General features: G+C 42.8%; 1 protein-coding gene and 1 long non-coding RNA gene across 4 annotated transcripts in view; one reads left to right on the forward strand and one right to left on the reverse strand.

The window, feature by feature from the left end:
* Positions 1–15,636, forward strand: part of LOC126848514 (uncharacterized) — a 212,389-nt gene that overhangs the window by 33,632 nt on the left and 163,121 nt on the right. The window lies entirely within an intron of this gene.
* The window catches only part of LOC126848494 (zinc finger protein 853-like), an 81,742-nt gene that overhangs the window by 22,772 nt on the left and 43,334 nt on the right, over positions 1–15,636 (reverse strand). For 2 of the 3 annotated variants that reach the window (XM_050589469.1, XM_050589467.1), the window contains exons 4-5: positions 6,110–6,303; positions 2,141–2,170 (exon numbers count right to left, since the gene is read on the reverse strand). In XM_050589469.1, coding sequence (XP_050445426.1) covers positions 2,141–2,170; positions 6,110–6,303 — 224 coding nt within the window. The remainder of the gene's footprint in view (positions 1–2,140; positions 2,171–6,109; positions 6,304–15,636) is intronic. The other variant, XM_050589468.1, reaches the window with a different exon arrangement.

Raw genomic sequence — 15,636 nt, forward strand, 5'->3', positions numbered from 1 at the left:
GCCGCCGTCTTTCCTTGGCTTTTTTAACCGCGACGAGGCCGCGAGACTCGCCGGCAGACAACCTTCGGTACGATACTTGGGCTGTTGGTTGCTCCAGCGCGGAATCCGCGAGGAGATATTCAACGGCTTGCTCATCTCCTCCTTCTCTCTCTCTCGAAAGAATGAGCTTGCTCCAGCTCGCTTGCTTGCGCGAACGTTATTTTCTCGAGACGAGAACGCTTTGTCTCCCGATAAGGAAGGTACCAGAAATTTCTGATTCCTTTTCTCCGTCCGCGACTGACTTATAACTTTCGGAGCTTTCGAAGAAGACGAGAAGAACACAAATAACGCGAAAATCCAAGGATATATAAAAGACATCGATTTGATGTATAAAGTACCTCTCAGAGAGTTCGCACATTTTTCTTTTATTCGAGGATATAATTTTATCGTAACTCAAGAAAATATAATTCTATTCAGCAATTAAATATTTACATTGATTTTCTCTTCATCCCTCTTCACGCTCCAACGTTTCCTTCTTCGACGCGAAAAAAAAATATATATATGCGATCAATGGAAATTAATATGCGTCGTTAACCACCCCGTGACTCGTTCTTCATCGCCATCCCGTGTTATTAATCCATTTCCAAGAGTCGCGCGCTGTAAGCGTAATTCGTGTGTAACACGCGCACGCGAAAATCAGTCGCTGACGAATGATGTGAGGCGAGAATGAGGGAGAAAAAAAAAGCGAGTCCATCTAACGTCACTCGGGGTTGTCGAGGGTGCACCCTTCGTGTTGTGCCAATAGGAGACCCGGATCTGTCACGAATGCGTTCGACTAGGCGAGCGGAAAAAAGGAGCGCGAAGGGCGGTCGGTACAATGGGGTACAAATCCCACCCTATCGGAAATGCCACGGGAATGATTTCATTAGTGTCCGCGCTGCTGATCGAGCATGGAGAAAAAAATAGGGAGAGAGAGCCATGGAGGCGGGGTAAAAAATTAACACCGCGGGTTGAGAGCAAAGAGGAACTCAAGGGGCGCGATCGGAAAATGGACTCGTGAAAATGAAGATTACATAAAAAAATAGCTTTAAATGTAAAACTGCTCGAAATAATTTGGTTAATTGCGACGCGCAAATGTTGAGATATTACATACTTTAAAAGCGACATATATTTCAAAAGAGATATTATTTGAAATATGTGTACGTGAGAGAAACCAAGCTGATTGTGAAAAAGGCTATAGGTAATATTGCTAAAGATATCGGACGAAAAAATCAAGAGACGGTACAAGATCTTGTAAAAGCGATTCGATTTACGAACAATTCTCCCATCTTACTTTTCTATTTTAATGCCGCAAAAGGGACAAAGAGTGAAAAGTCCTTCTGGAGATTCGCCAGCCGGTGATGTTTACCGACGAAAGAGAGAAAGAGAGACAGAGAGAGAGTGGGAGAGAGAAAGAGAATGAGAGGCCGTATTGGGAATTCGAGAGGAACTGAAAAGGATTTGGAGAGTGTGAATCTTGCTTAATTAGAAGAGCGGCCCGAAATTAAGAAGCGGTAATTAACCGCGATCGACGGACATATGACTCTTCAGTGATACATCATCATACATCTCCATGACTGTCGCAATTCATGACTGCTGCGACATGAAACAATACCGAATTGCGTACTCATGATCGTGACATAGGAAGAAAAAGGAAACAAGAGCCGGCTTGTAATCGTTTCACATTCTTCGCGACATGAGATCAATTAGGCAGCAATTCAGTCTACAACATATAATTTTGCGCGACGCGTAGGTAATTAAATAGGTGACGTTTATCAGACGCACAAAAAAATGCGAGGGTGAGGTGCGTCAACGTAATTTCGCGCTACAACGCTATCATAATTTCACGCGTTTCGAGAAAATCACGTAACGGGCAACAACAATGCGTGTATATATTATAAATGTATGCCTGTGTGTGTGTGTGTGTGTGTGTGTGTGTGTGTGTGTGTGTGTGTGTGTGTGTGTATGTGTCCTTGCGCGAATTGATTATTATAATGAAAATTGGCGACCGCAATTTTACATGTGCGACGAACGCGCGCGTAAACGCGCCGCGAAATGAGTTGAAATTACAGTCGAAAGGAATTCCCATGGGCTCTCCCATATATTGACCCGATCGATTTACCTTTAATCGTTGCCATGGGTACTTCGAACACTGCGACAAAGAGACCAGCATGAAATAGAGATCAATCTGAATTAATGTGATACCATTAAATCGTCAGTCATAGGTTTAGATTTTTAAGAGTATATCAAGAGTATCGATATTCATAATACCGATCGTGTGTGCACGCTCTCGCGGAAGGAATGAAACAAAAAAAAAAAAATTGCGTGTAAATACCGCGAACATGGTAATTAATTAGCGCCCCGTGTCGGCGAAAATACGACGCGATAAGCGGTTGAAAATCTCTCCCTCTCTCCCTTCCTCCCCGGCCAAACAACTGATTTACATTTATTGCAGGCGATCAATCCGCGACGAACAACGATGGTGCGTGTAAAAAAATTCTGGCATCAAAACGGGATACACAATCACCGCGCGGTTTTTACTACAGCAAGAGAGAGAGAGAGAGGGATAAAACCCCTTGGCGAGAGAAAATAAATCTAATGGCTAACGAGTTTTTACCGAGCCGCGCGTCGGGACAATTAAGAAGAGGGGCGGGGGAGGGTCTCTGAGAGGGATGACGGGAAGACCCCGGAGGTGAGTCAGAAGAAGGTCGAAAGATACGCGAGGAAGGTCCACGAGACGGGAGTAAAGAGGGTTGTATCGTGTTGCACGACATTCATCCCTTGTGTGTACCGCTAAGCTACGGATAAATACGAAGACTGCGCGCCACGTGGAAGTGGCTGAGAAACACGAGAAAGAAAGAGAGCGAAGAGAGAGATCAGGGCCGGCTAAATTTACAAAACTCTTGGCGAATCGTTCCGTAATTTTGCTTTCTAATTTACAGGCAAATTCACGTCCCATTCCTCTTCCTCTCTCTCTCTCTCTCTATATATATATCTCAAAATCATTCGGACAAATCTTCCGTAGCGAGAATTTCATGGCGAAGATAAAGGAGAAAACTCGTTCGCGGGAAATGTATTAGACGAGGTCGAGCGAGATTCTATACTCTTGATTAACGAGAAGGAAATTTCGCTGCGGAGGCACACTCTCTCTCGTCGATCGGCCATGCGGGATTTAGGATCGTGGGCGTATTAACCGGGGACATATCGCGGCGGTGTATCGTCGCGATGATCCGCCCCTGTTCCGAGCCGAGCGGGAAGAGGGTAACAGTTAATAGGATACATGGAGAGGAGGAGGAAGAGAACGAGGTGGTGTGTAGGTACCATAGACGAGTTTCTATGCCCGGGCTACCGATCGTTCTCTATAATACATTTACGCTCCGGCCTATTATAATATTGTACTCCGGGTGTATTGTCTTTCTTAGAGCGGGATAATGTTTCGCCGACACGCCAGACCTCGACCTGGAGCGTAACTCTTTCATTTCCCCTTACTCTTCGCTATACTTCCGTGAGCCGTTTCTCTTTCTCCTCTTCGCTCTCTCTGCTTTCTCGAACTCTCTCATATTTTGGTTCCTTCACTCTTTTTCTTCCCTTTTCTCTCTCTCTCTCTCTCTCTCTTTTTTTTTTACAACGATCCATTAGCTATCGGGGTAGTAGCCGGCACGGAGGAGAACGGGCGGCTAGGCGCGGTCTGGAAATAGCGAAAACAATTTCAAGAAATCTGCCCCGGCGAAAATTCGATTAGCCGCGGAAGATGGGCTCGAGCTCTCCATTTGTTTCGTTTCGTTTTATTTCCAGCGGGCGTACTCTGTTTCTGTTGCGCTCGCGCCGGCGGCTTTTAATTACTTCGCCGCTCTCTCTTTCTCTCAGCGCTCTTTTCTCGTTCCTTTCCTTCTTCCTTTCCGTCTTTCCCATTTCTTCCGGTAGCTTTTTTCCTCATTTAACGCGAGCTATATGTACAGGTACTCTGATATTTTTGCCAACAAGACAACTGGACAAACGGCCGTTCTCGCTTGATGATGCGTGTAGCTCGATGCATATTTCGTATTAATATTTAATCTCGTTGCATTGATCTCACGCGCGTAAGTCTGCCATTCAGGAATAATTTCGCGAGGGGCGAACCCTGCTACTGGAAAATTCATCAAGCTTCATTCGTTATTCCAACAAACGAGGGATTAAATAACTCGACTGCAAAAAACATTCTCACTATTGCGAGGATTATCGCGCGGGGCGTGAAAAAAAAAAAAGAAGCAGCGCCAATGGGGGTCGTCAATGTGCATCGGTTCATTCTTCGTAACTGTACATTTTCAGAAGAAAAGAAAAAAGAAAAAAAAAAAGATAGCCGGGCGGGGAGGGGGGAGTCTGTCGGTAAGACCAGAGACCGGGTCGGCGTGACTTCACGGCAGATTTATCGAGGTCGTGCGGGAAACGACGGAGGGGGATAATCTGAAAGCTTTAGCCGTGGATTAGGTTTCAATTAGAGGAGCCCGATAAGCCGGGTGTTAAAAGAACGATATTTATTACCGGGGCATCCCCAACGTGTGAACGGATTAAACGCGCGTGAGCCTAGACGCGCCGCACCTGATTCCGCGATTCAAATCATTCGCGAAAAATGACAAGAATCTACATCCTAAACGTACATGTTCGTTCACTTGTTATCAGCATTTAATTCCCAAGGACTTTTCGACACAATACTGCCATTTTCATTTTACCATCGAGACAAATTTATTATCAAAAAACGCTATATTACAAACTGTTATTTAACAGTTGGCTATAATTAAGGGGGAGACGAGACTCGATGTCTTTTCTCGCGGCGGAGAAAACGGAGGAAGAGAAAAGGAGGAGATGCGTGAAGGAGCGGAAAAAGAGCCTCGCGACAGATGCCTTCCCACGTTTTTTTTAGTTGAGACATGTGCCCGGCGCGGAAGGCGAAAGGGTTGAGAAATTCAGTTGCCGGTCGGGTGGGACGGCGGTGGCAAAAAAACTGCCCCACGATACAAGATTCCACTGGTAATAGCTACGCGTCGCGATTCCACGCAAGCGAGGGGTGAATTCGATTAATGGGCATGAGGGGGGGTCGCGGTCTTTTTCCCAAATCAGAACGCGCATTATTTTTTGCTTTTTTTTTTTTTAAACTTCTAGCCCTCTAATAACCGGTCGGTGGCACGCACCCTTGGCCACCGTGGAGCCCGTACGTGTGTAAACAAGGATTGTTCATTCACGACTCGTATGAGAAAATCCAGCGGTCCGCGTCGCTCATGACGCGTAGTATTAAAGGGCTTTTCATCCCTCGTGATATCTTTGTTCGTCAATTTCTGTCGAGGATATCGTTCATTGGTTCATGATTAGTTTTTCCAGATTCGGTTTCCGCTGTGTTTCTATTTGACAATCGCTGAAATATATTTCCGTAAATTCTTTCAGATGATAATCTCTCTTCAGCTTTCTCGGATCGTGTAACGTTGATTTCGTAATGATAAGCGTCGTATGATAATTCCGAGGCAAAAGCAAGCCCAAGCAAGCCGCGTAAGAAATCCCAGAGAAATTATCCAAAGCCACTCGCGCGATTTATTGTTATTGATAAAATAAATATTACTATTTACAATAGGAAGATTAAAAATCATAATGGCGCGGTAATTTAGGTTGATGAATCTGAATATTTTATTCTCAAGTTTGACGTTTGTCAATTTTAAGCTCGATATGTCGGCAGCATCTCCGACAACTATTTTAACCTGCTTGAGACGCATCGATTATATATAGGGAGTCCTCGAAACGGAACAAAGGAAACGGCGGATACACAAAGAGCGCTTAAACGGGAATCCATCTACAGAGAATATCGAGGCAAGCGTGAACCCACCACCACCACCATGTGCGTGCGTACGAGTAACTGAACGTGTCGCGCGAGAAAGAGTTAATGCAAGATTATCGGTTGTTAGAGGAGCGATTAGCGAAAGTATTTACGCGCGATTATCGAAAAAGATCGATATCGATCGATCTCTTCCTCCTTCCATTTATTTTCGACCCCTTCGGTTAATACCGGCACCGCGTGAATTTTTAGCGATTTTTTGCGAATTTGGACGTCGGATTTGGTACATACATGACTGACCTTCGACGTGTGAGTACGGAGACTGGATTCCGTGGCAAAGCCCTTGCCGCAGATGTTGCAGTGGAACGGCCGGTTCTTCGCCCGCTCCACCTGAGCGTCGTGATTCCTCAGGTGTTGCTGCAAATTCGACAGTTGGATGAAGGCCCGCCCGCAGTCCGGTAAATGGCACTTGTACGGTCGTTCACCTGCGATCAGATATCGTAAGGCGTATTAGAATTTCGTGCGGCTGTGCACGAGCGTACGTAAATTGTGTTACGGTCGACGATGGTGCACGTAACGGCGGCGTACACGCTCGCGATCGGCAAATTCGCATCGCACATGCCCACGCGACTTTTCTAAAGATTCGTCCGAAATTTGTAATTTTTCATCCTTCGTCGAAAGATGAAAAGTAATATATATATTCATAGTTTGTTGTTTATTGTTCAAAAATTGCCGCTAATAATATTGCAAAAGTTATTGAAAACGAAAAATACTTGACAAAATAATGACTTTTCATATCTCGATATATTATCCTTATGTGATAATCTTAATACTTTTCTATTACTAGTAACCACGTGTAAAATATTTATATTCTCAAGCCATTTATACCGTTTACTGTGATTGACGTGTAAAAGTATCATCTTCCTAACGTATCGTATATTCAATATCAACTTTGTCCTCGCGATCTGCGCGACGAAGATTGATGAAGAGATTGAAACGTCATTAATGACTCGTTTGTCAGCTCGCCAAGTATGTCTCTCTCATTCCCTCGGTTCGCTCTTAAAAGGTAAAAGTTATGTGGAAAAACGCGCTTAAAAGGAAATGAATTGGCTGGTCAGTGACTCTCGGCTTTTTTCCGGGGCTTTTTTTTTTTTTTTTACACGGACATGCAACAGGTTTCTACATCTACATCGAAGAGTAGGAAGGCAGGAATAAAAAAAGCCGCATTTTTCTCCGTACCGCGGGCAAGAAGACCAAGCCAATGGCTTGGACGAAATGCAAAGTAAATTCAAAGTGCAGCTAATGTGCAGCAAATATTTTTTAAATTCGCAAAATTGTACATTGTATGGGTTTAAGAAAATTTCCATTTGTATCAAGATATAAAAATATTCAAGCGCCTCTCCCTTCCTCGTCTCCTCGTAATAATGATAGAGTAATGTAGCCTCCTCGATTGTTTAATCGCGTCGATCGATCGGCATTCGAGAGGCAGACTTCAGCTGCCGCTGCGTTTTTATTGCGTTTTTTTTCTTTCCTCTCCACGACTCGCCGTTCGTCTCGAGTTCGGACTCGATTCTAATTCCTACAAGCGATTGGCTCAATTTAACTTTTATTAATATCGACATTCTTCCCCAATCCTTTTTACCCCGGGCACTTGTTCCTTTTGCTCTCTCGCTCTCTCCTATCTCTCAGTCGTTCCGCAGGATTCATCTTTTATTCAATCGCGTGATTCATCGGAGAATTTCATCGTGTTCGATTTAATAAAAATAACTCGAGCGAGCAAAATTAGATTCGGCAATCTTTTATCGCGTGCTGACATTTAGAACTTCCGCCAACAAAAGCAAAACGCGATCGAGATGCGCGAAATGCACATTTTTTGTAACATATTTATTTTTTTTTTTTACGAGGAGAGATATTAAAAGCGATATGCAACGAATGAAAGTAGTTGAATTTTAAAGTGATATGGCGTTGTATGTGTGTGTGTGGCAAGTCTGTTATTAGAAGAAGCAATTCCCTGGAGAAAACGATCGAGCTAATCGCTCGTATTTATTTCCCGAGTAAAATAAGGTGCGAAGGGAAAAGACGCCTTTACATTTGCAAACGTTTTCATATAAAATGAATCATACGTCATCATCAAGAATCCACTTGCATGTATTTATATAAAAATGTTATATTTTTTTTACAATATGTGATGCAAGTTGAATTGTCATAATTACTAATCACTCTCGAGAGACTAGCTATAGAAAACGAGAGAGCGTCCTTGTATATATTTCGTTGGATGTGATTGAAATTTTCGTGCTAAGTGTCAAAATTATTGTTCTTTTGCTTGGACAAATTATTATTTAATTGTGCTATAGGAACGATCTGGAATTTAAGAAGGAATAATGTTAGAAGAAAAGCGCTATTGGAATTTTTATGAAGGGACGCACGGCTCTTTCTTCCTTCGCCCGCGAGACCGTATGTTTTCTGTCGCGCTACAATTAAAAACGTATTAATATATCCGCTATATAACAGCGGTATCGGGGGAAGTCTAGTGGTTTCTTATTGTCGGCACTTATAATTGACGGTTGAAACATTTATTTGTAGAACGATGAGCTCGTCCATGTGTACGCTCGCACATATGTAATATTCACCTTTTTTGTATACGCTTAGCGCTACCGGAAACAGCGACGGTAGGAACAAACGCGGCGAGAGGGTTAACACACACCTCTCTCTTTCTTAAAAGGGAAATAATGACATAGAACGAATATTGTAAACACCGGCCGGTTATCCGTTTCTACGAAAGCAGTCAATTTTCCAGCACTATTATAGGACAAACGCTGCTCCGACACCAATGCATTCTCGCGCTATAATAATAATAAAAAAAAAAAAAAGGATATTGCGGTGGCGGTGTGTATCATGTTGGTATTTCAAGCGTGCAGTCGACTTTTATTTTTATTACCTTGTTATCGTTTCATTGACCGTGTTAAGATATTAATGCGTAAATGTGTAATGGTAAACGTTGTTTATATAATGTTATATAAACCTCATAAACCGACATCTCTTATCAAGATTCCACGTTGATCGGTCATGACGCACACGTGATAAAACAATTGACCACTATGATCGAAAAGATTTATTTGGCCTAATTTTTATTAAATCGGCACTTTTTTTGAATAATATTTCTCTTGTACAATATAATAACTTCCCATCTGTAATAATAATTTGCGTGGCCTCGTGCGGAGAGAGCTGCGAAGAGTTATGATTAAATTTAAAATCTCGCGTGCAAAACGAAAGGACAAGAGATGGAGCAAAACGAAAGGGAGAGGGAGGAGGGATCGCTCGAGGTTGCCTGGTCGAAGGGTCTAAATCCCGACTCTTTGAAACCCTTTGTCGAGTGCAAGAATTACGAATTGTAAAAGAACTTTTGATGAATCGGTGCACTTCACCAAGCATCCATCCAGCGAGCATTTGGCATTCTATACTATTTTTAATTTCTTTCAAAAATTTTGCAAGTATTTCGATGTCTTCGTACCAAACAGAATGCAAAGGAGTATTACTGAACGATAATTATTGATTATTTAAGAAGTTGTATAATTTTAATCTAATGACGCAGTTATATTTTGAAAAAATGATATTGATCACGCATTTTTCTTAATATTTCGCGTTTTAATATTTCGAAATATCGCTCTGGCTGCATAACGTAGGTAAAATATAATATTTGCTGCCACATCGTATTTTCGTGCAAGCCATAAATTCTATCCGTCATTTCGGGGCCCGGACAATTTCAATTTTATTCCATTAAAAATCGTGATCATTGTTGCACGAATGAATTTATCGCGCCAGACATTCTACACGAATTTCAACATTTAATTTTGACGTACGGTTACTACCCTCCAGCTCTCTTTCTCTCTCTCTCTCTTTCTCTCTGCCCGTTTGGCCTGCCTGCCTCTCTCTGCCAACACCCTCTGACATTCTCCTCTCGTTCTCTGTTTCTCTCTCTCTCTCTCTCTCTCTCTCTCATCCTTTCCCCTCACACTGTCGTTCTTTCTCCAACGCGTTGCGGTGTTCGCGCAAATCATTTTCGAAATATCAAACACCTCTGACAGAACGTCCAATGATTTGCCACCCCGTTTGCCTTTTCGCCGCGCAGCAACCCTTTAACGCAGGCTGCAGTCGCGAATCTTTTCGCGAGATCTCGCATTCGCCAGCTGTGACTGCCGACCAACCGCGGGATTTTTGACGCTTTTTTTCCGCGACGCCGATACATCTCGCCGCTCCACTCATCAAAATCACCGGGCTCGCAAAAGTATGTAGAAAACTCGGCAAAAGCTCGCACGTGGTTGGACGTGTGAGCACGAAACAGCTCGTGGAACCGCCACCTCCCTCCTTTCCACCTTTCCACCACCTCGACGTCGGTTTGACCGGTGGTGTGTGCTGCTGGTCGGTCGCACCCGCACAACCGTACCAAGTAGATGTTATATACCGGATGGATGGCCACCCAACTCCCTCGCGCGCTCGACCACCCCCTCCGCAGCCCCCTTTAACCCCTCCGGCACGGCCCTGCCGCGCGCGCGGCCCACTACACGTCCACGGCAGAAAATTAATGTCCCCTGCAATCCATGTATAATGCATTCGCATTTCGTTCAACGAACAAATGAACGCACCGCTAGAAAATTTACGCCCCATCTCGCTCTCCGCCGAGCGTCTTTTCTCTCGTTCCGATTTCTCTGTCTCTCCTCCATCCTCTCTCTCTCTCTCTCTCTCTCTCTCTCTCTCTCTCTTGTCCCAATCTCTCTCTCTCTCTCTCTCTCTATCCATCCCTTGCACAGGAATTCGCGAACGGAAACGCGCCGGCCCTGACCAACTCGCGGCCGCGCTCGATCGTTCTCTCTTCCGGTCGCACGTTTCTCCATCTCCCTTTTCTCCCTTCTCCCCACCCCATGTCCGACCCTCACCCTTCCCTTTCCCCTCGCCCCGCACTCCCGGCGTCATCGAAATTCCGGCTGGAAATCATTAAATTGCACGCACTCACACGCACGTGCATTGTTTGCACTGATGACCCTCTCTCCTGGCGAGCCCCCTTTACCCCCGGCTCTTTCGCTCTTGCGACCTTCTATGACACTCGTCCAGCAATCCACACGAGTGATACATACCACGAATTTTGGCGTGTGAGGGACGCTGATAGTGGCGAATACGTACTGTTTCCCCGGAAAAATTGACGATGACAGCGCGATGGCGCGCGAAAGGCGGCGAACAAATTTACGCAATTATCGAGAGCGACGTAATATTTCATGCCACCTCCTATACTCTCGTGCATACGAGACAAAATGATTTATTCGGTGTTTTAGAAAGGCAGACAAAATGGCATATTAGACGCTTCAAAGTTGCGAATCGAAATTCAAAATCGTAAACAAAAAAATACGATATATAGAAAAAGAAAGAGAGAGAAAGAGATAACGGTGGAGAGGATTAAAAACTCGGAGAAGATTAAAAACCTATTTGTAGCTGCAACATTATATTGTATTATTATCAAGACTAGTGAATGAACTTATTTCACTTATCAGCGCCTTTCAGCGGATTCTCATTTGATCAGCGTATCTCTTTGAAAGTAGCACACTTTACTCTAAGATAGAGATATGACTAACAATATCTTAGTTATATTAAACTTCTGTTACTTAACAGTTACATTTTCTTCTGTAGATTTAAAATAAGAAAAAAAGGTATATATACACATATAACTAGAAGTAATTGAAAGTATAATGAAAAAGAATAAATCTATTGCATTAGAAAAAAATCGAAATAGTATTAACAATTCTTAGAGTTTGCTTTATCATTTTAAAAATTTTAGAAAAGATAAAATAATAATTACTGTGACAATTCATTTGAGATCGGAAAAAAAAAACATGTAAGAACGTGATGAAATACTGAACAATAGTTTAAACGATTACGTGACGAGGAGTCTTCTGAATTTTGCACTTCGCGTCTTTCGGTGACACGTTGGCTGCGTTATTCACACGATGCTTAATACAGGCAAAGTGGTGCAAAGTGGCCGTTGAAAAATTTAAGTTTCTCATGTACAACGCGGATTGCATTAACCTTGGTTCGATGGGAAAGTATTTTTGGAAAAGGCGGTCTATAGCTCGGTTCGTTGCTAATTAAAGCGCGTTTATCCGCGCTACTCTCGCGCTAAAGCGAGAATCAAAAAGCGATTAAGTTTCAAATTTAGCCTAAAAGTACGACAGTAACGTGACACTCTCCATTAATTTTCTTACATGTCCGGGAATCGTTAAATTCCTTTATCCATTGGTGAAGGAAGCGATCTTTTGAGATAATATAAAAAGATTTCCATCATGACAACAACGGTCGTAGGAGAAGCCTGGGATTCTATCCTGCGTATATTATTAGAGTCGCACATATATTAATAAATTCGCGATAGTAAACGTCATTCTCGCGCGCGATCGCGCCGCAACAAAAATGAAGAATTAATTATTTAGACGGGTTATGGGCGCGCCGCGTTTATTGGTCTACATTAATTACGGTTTCGCTAGCCCGACTAGTGCAAGAGCCGAACAATTGAGTCGTTGTGTTTTGATAATTATTCCCGTGACAGTCATTAATAATCAAGCGTACTATATAACCGCTAACTAATTAACTGCTATACCGGAACCGCCTTCTATTTCTTCCTTCGACGCCCTTGAACGAATTCTTCCATTTCGGAAAACGCTGACGAAGTGTGTTCGCCAGCAACTTTATTTAAAAAAATAAAATTATTTAAAAAAAAATATAACGTCATGCTTTTTTGTGAACGAGATGTATGTTTTTTGAGAAAGAACACATATTAATTAATTTACATTATCAGATAAATGATTTCGAAATAAAGTAATTTGTAAATAAAATGACTTACTAATACCGTTCAATAATATTATTATGATTATAATTATTTATATTACAGTTATTTATTTTATCTTACTTTCTCTATGTGAAGAAATATAAGTTTAAAAATTATGAAAATAAAAGAGATTTTTTGATAATTTTTTTAGTTATCGCAAATTTGACGTTTTTTGGAGAATTTTCTGCAAATATTTTAAGACTTTTATTAAAAAAATAGTATAATTTTATATTACATTGGAAATGAGAAAATTTTCATATAACAGAAAAATGTAAAGTTTTATCCCATATCTTTAAATCATTGTATTTTACATTTAATCATTCAGAAACTATTTTTAAGACTTCAAAAATTCTCGAATTCTTTTGACGAGAGGGAGGCTCTCTATCAATTATACCAAAGTTATGATAATGGGCTGTTAATTTCGCAGAGGCACAAGCGGTCAAGTGACATTTCGCGAAAGCTGCCAACGAGAGGTGTGTCCGTTTTGTGCACGCGGTAGTTAACATCGCTAAAGTTGCCGGTTATGGCAATGTCACAGCATTGTCGGACAGATAAAATTACTTTCCGCGGAAATAATTATCGGCAGGTTTCGTCAGATTTATCGAAAGAAGAGCGCGGAGCATTACGCGCCTGGAAATTTATCGGAATCGGAATTACCATGAAACTGGCGTTAGCGCCAGGATTTGGCTGGGTACAGCGTTATATTGCGCTAGCAGAACACGTTACCAGACACATAGAATTCGAACGAGAGGGAAAGAGGTAGATAGATAGAGTGCGAGAGAGAGAGAGAGAGAGAGAGAGAGAGAGAGAGTGCATCCCTTTCCCGAGCGATGCAGCGGAGCGTTTCACGCATGCATGGAAATCATTAAAATAAAATGGCCGATAACAAATGACTGTTGCAAAGAGGGGAGCCCTCCCGGTTAGCGGCCATCTTGGTTCACGTGACCGTCATCCGGGCAACCACGGGCACGCCACGCCCCTTTAATGATTTCTACCCCCTGGCGAATGTGCTGTACGTACGTACGTGCGAAATTTCTCTCGTGTGTATGTTTGCGCAAGGATGTGTCGATGTGTGAGTATATATCCCCCGCATAGAGCGGGGTACAGTCATCATCAGTAGTCCAAGCGAAATCATCCCTGGTACAGCCTCTTCTAAACTCGCCGCCAACGATCATTCTCGAAAGTGGCATTTCGAGGTTGAAGCCCTCTGATTTTTTGTCGAAGGAAGGGTTGCTTTCGCGGCATTCACGACATGATGAATTATACACTCGAGAAATATGCAATGATCTTATAGCTCGACTTGCTTTCCGTTTGATCGCCTTAGTGTTTTGCGTTGCAAGTATCATGCAAGTATCATATTGAACGAAACGAATGTACGGGCATCGAAAACCGGTATGATTTCGGTCGATTCAATTTTCAACGCTACACAGACGTAAGATGTTTTTGTGTCTGCGCGTGGTATGTCTAAAATTCGACTCAACAAAGTTATAACCGGTTTCGATTTCTCGTTTCTTGTCGCGAATATAAGCCATCATTTTCGCGTGTCTATCAACGCTGAAAATAAGCCAGATCCGAAATAGGGAAAATTATACCGAGATTCAATCCCGGATCTAGACAATGCCGGATAACGATGCACTTGGGATGCCGTTGCATTTTGCAACTCGTCGCCGCCGACGTCGCGCGGCCTCCGCGCCCGCAAAGTTCAAGGTTCGCACACATACAAGCATAGACGTCGATCGAGTTGAAGCGAATTTTCGAGTAAAGTCGATAGCAAGCAAGTAAGCGAGAACGAGCAGGCAGGCTCGCGGAATCTAGTCTCAGCCCGTTGGCGGCGGCGAGATCGGCATCGAACTACGTTTGATGATGCGAGCAAGGCACGCGGGCAAACGTTCGGGAATCGCGGCCGGGCACAGCAAAGGGCGGTAATATAGTTGATCAATAATCTCGTAACTTGGTTAGGCACGCGTTTATTTTGCCGAATGCCATGTCTATTCGCTCGTCATCAGCCGAACGTCAGTCGGCATGAGTTAAGCGGCCATGAAAGTTTTATGAAGCAAAGATTACTGCCGACTCCACTTTGTCCCGCGTGTCGTCATTATTACTTCCGCTCTTCGTTCCTCATGTGTTTCATGACATACGTTGCGTTTTCTCTTATTCGGCTAAACAAGCTTTTTCGTAATGCTCATTGAACGTCGACAACGCGATCAATTATCATTTAACACAATAACACGTGATAAAGAGGGGAGTTGAATGAAAATATAAAAGATAATTTAAAAGGTCACAAGTGTATGTGTGCGCGTGTATATATATATATATATATATATATATATATATATATATATATATATATATATGTGTGTGTGTGTGTGTGTGTATTTCGATTGAAACACATCTGTGATGTTAAACGATAAAAAGAGAGTTTATATAAAAAACATGAGTAACTTTAAAATCCTATTAAATTCATTAGGAAGCATCGACAAGCTTCCAGCGCAAAAACTGAAATAATTCGACGAATTTAGCGTAGTGTCTGCAATTAAGAGATTTTTATCGCGAACAAGCAGAGATTTGAGAATTCGTGAGAAAGGTCATTCAACGCTCGAAGAGGGTTCGCGGTTCTTCCTACGATGATGATGATGATGCCAACGAACTTCCTGTTGTTGCCGGTTGGTCGGGTCGTGTGCGGGTGGAACATTATTCGGGCATATGGTACAGTCCCTTCTCTCACTCTATCTTTCCCCCGTTCCATCTTTTCTCTCTCTCTCTCTCTCTCTCACCCGTTCGCTCTCGCGCTCTCACCCTCTCGAAGCGCTTCACCTGCCTTGCCCGAAACTCTTTACTATTTACTTTATTATTTTTTTTTTTTTTACCAATGCTTTCGTTTTTTTTTTCGGACCGTCCACGGGGAACATCGGGGTCGCCGACCCGGTTGAGGCTCATAACCCTTCCTGAT

Source organism: Cataglyphis hispanica, chromosome 3, assembly GCF_021464435.1.
Source record: "Cataglyphis hispanica isolate Lineage 1 chromosome 3, ULB_Chis1_1.0, whole genome shotgun sequence".
Classification (NCBI taxonomy): domain Eukaryota; kingdom Metazoa; phylum Arthropoda; class Insecta; order Hymenoptera; family Formicidae; genus Cataglyphis; species Cataglyphis hispanica.